Genomic DNA, 3,226 nt, shown 5'->3' with positions numbered 1-3,226 from the left:
GGATTGTGACGCCTCGGCTGCGCCCTCAGGATGACCGAGTGGGAGAGGGCTGCACCTGCGGTGGCGGAGACCCCTGACATCAAGCTCTTTGGGAAGTGGAGCACCGATGACGTTTAGATCAATGACATCTCCTTGCAGGACTACATTGCGGTAAAGGAGAAGTATGCCAAGTACCTGTCCCACAGTGCAGGGCGCTATGCCGCCAAGCGCTTCCGCAAGGCACAGTGCCCCATTGTGGAGCGTCTCACCAACTCGATGATGATGCATGGCCGAAACAATGGCAAGAAGCTCATGACCGTGCGCATTGTCAAGCATGCCTTCGAGATCATCCATCTGCTCACTGGTGAGAACCCGCTGCAGGTCCTGGTGAACGCAATTATTAACAGCGGTCCCCGGGAGGACTCAACCAGCATTGGGCGAGCCGGAACCGTGAGGCGTCAGGCTGTCGATGTGTCCCCCCTGCGCCGTGTGAATCAGGCCATCTGGCTGCTGTGCACAGGTGCACGTGAGGCTGCCTTCCGGAACATCAAGACCATTGCTGAGTGCCTAGCAGATGAGCTCATCAATGCAGCCAAGGGCTCTTCCAATTCGTATGCTATCAAGAAGAAGGACGAGCTGGAACGTGTGGCCAAGTCCAACCGTTGATCACCTGGCTGTGCCTTCAATAAACCTGTCTGTCCTTGGGGCAGCCTCACAAAAAAACAAAACAAAACAAAACAAAACAAAAACAAACAAACAAAAAAACAAACAAAACAAACAAACAAACAAAAAAACCACAGAACTAGCCTATGATCCAGCAATTCCACTATTAGGTATTTACCCAAAGAATACAAAAACACTAATTCAAAGGTATACATGCACACTGATGTTGACAGCAGCATTATCTACAATAGCCAAATTATGAAAACAACCCAGGTATCCATTGACTAATGAATGGATAAAGAGGATGTGGTATATGAGTATATATACATGTACATATATATATATATGTACATGTATATATGTATACATACATATATATGCACACACATACATGCATACATACAATGGAATAGTAATCATAAAAAAGAACAAAATCTTACCATTTGCAATAACATGAATGGATCTAGAGAGTATTTTGCCAAGTGAAGTAAGTCAGAGAAAGACATAAACTATATTATTTCACTCAAGTAGAATTTAAGAAACAAGCAAAAGGAAATAAAAAAGAGTTAAGCCAAGAAAAAAAATTATAGAGAATAAACTGATGATTACCAGAGGGGAGGTGGTGAATGGGTTAAACAGGTGATGAGAATTAAGGAGAGCACTTTCTGTGATGAGCACCAGATGTTGTATGCAAGTGTTGAATCACTAAATTGCATACCTGAAACTAATATTACTTTGTATGTTAACAAAATGGAATTAAAATAAAAACTTAAAAAATAATTAAAAAAATTAAAAGTAAATGATGTATCTTTTTCTGTCCCTTAAAAGAACTTTGGGACATGATTAGGCCATAAGTGGGGAGCTTTGATGAATGAGATTAGTACCCTGGTAAAAGAGGCCCAAAGAACTCCCTTATTCCTTATACCATGTAAGGTTACAGAGAGAAGATGGCCGTCTATGAAATAGTAACAGAGTCCTTACCAGACGCTGAATCTGCTGGTAGCTTGATCTTGGATTTCCAGCCTCCAGAACTGCAAAAAAAAAGTTTCTGTTGTTTATTTATAAGCCACTCAGTCTGTTACAGCTGCTTATATGGACAAAGACACGATGTGATATGTTCCATTCATGGGCAGTGGCATGAGTTACAGTAAAGTGGAAGCATAAAATCACTTTCTAGCCTTAAGAGCTAGAACACTGACACTTCCACATATATGACATTAGTCAAAGCAGATCATATTCAGGCTAAAAGCAAAGTGGGGGGGGAGTACATTATGACCACTTTGAGGCCATGGCAATGGTGTAAATGCAAGAATAATTGAATATTGGATCAAATATTCAATATACCACAGGCTGCCCTCTTCATTTCAATTATTCATGTTGTTTATACATGTAAAACATACTCCTCTCCATTCCAGGACAACCATATTTCTTATACAATTATGGCATCAGGTTTGAAATGTAAAGTATTGTGATTTACTTCAGATCTGAATGCAGTTCTCTTACTCCATAAACCTATGAAATAAAAATCAAATTATCTGTACTATACATCCTATAGATAGAATGGATGTATAGGGAAAGAATACACAAACAGTACACACTCTCATTATAAAAAGGAACAAAGATTCGTAACAGCCACTAGTCTATATCAATTTTAAAACATGAGCAAATTGTTAACAGGTACTCAAACTCTTGGGTACTGGGTAATACTTGAGTAGGCATTTAATTCTAATTCCTTACATTGTTTCCCATATGCATTGTTTTCCAAGGTTTTTGCTTCACATAATGAAAATGGTCTTCCATTTCTATCTTACATGTCCACTTCTGAGGAATACCTTGGAACACACACCCTTTTTGGTGGCCTGCCAGCATTTTCAGCCTACTTCCTGCAAGCTGAAATTGTGGGGTACAGTTCAAGGCATTTATTTTTGGTCTAGATTGACACTGTTTTGCTCATATAGCTCTTTCTGAAACTTTGTTGAATCTTATGTGTCTGAGGACATCCAATTCTGAGGACAATCTATATTCACAATTAATTTTTTGAAACATGTCTTTCTTGTTGGACTTAATTGTTGGTACTTTAATTATATTAGGCTGTTCTGATGCTTAATTTTTCTTGGGAGGCTCATTATCCCACTTAAAACAAAAACAAAAACAAACAAACAAAAACCACTCTCCTTGAATTAGTATCTAGCCAGATTATGGTACGATCATACTGTTAGTAGAGAGGCAGAGAAGTAAGTGATCAAAGTAAGTCACTAGAGCAATCATAATATCAAGAACTTTATACTCATGATGAAGGCATAAGATGGATTGGCATGTCATAACAGCTAAAGAACTGGTACCAATAAGTACATATCATGATAGCAAAAAAATGCAGTAACTTTCCAGTTTTTTAATATTTTGAGTCCTTTATGAGTACTTTAAAATTTTACATTAAAAACCTTGGGCACCTGGGTGGCTCAGTCCTTAAGCGGCTGCCTTCAGCTCAAGTCATGATCCTAGGGTTCTGAGATCAAGGCCCCATTGGGCTCCCTGCTCCACAGGAAGCCTGCTTCTCCCTCTCCTGCTCTCCCTGCTTGTGTTC

At 39.6% G+C, this 3,226-nt stretch overlaps 1 protein-coding gene across 1 annotated transcript; it reads left to right on the top strand.

The window, feature by feature from the left end:
- LOC116864678 (40S ribosomal protein S5-like) lies at positions 1–694 on the top strand. The gene is given in 1 exon segment (XM_032852493.1): positions 1–694. A coding segment is annotated over 1 exon segment (615 nt). The 5' UTR covers positions 1–30; the 3' UTR covers positions 646–694.
- Positions 695–3,226: the final 2,532 nt, after the last annotated feature.

The sequence above is a fragment of the Lontra canadensis genome, unplaced genomic scaffold (assembly GCF_010015895.1).
Source record: "Lontra canadensis isolate GAN:19392208 unplaced genomic scaffold, GSC_riverotter_1.0 scaffold1, whole genome shotgun sequence".
In the NCBI taxonomy this organism is placed as follows: Eukaryota; Metazoa; Chordata; class Mammalia; order Carnivora; family Mustelidae; genus Lontra; species Lontra canadensis.
The sequence above is the reverse complement of the archived record's forward strand: the minus strand, read 5'-3'. Positions and strand labels throughout refer to the sequence as shown.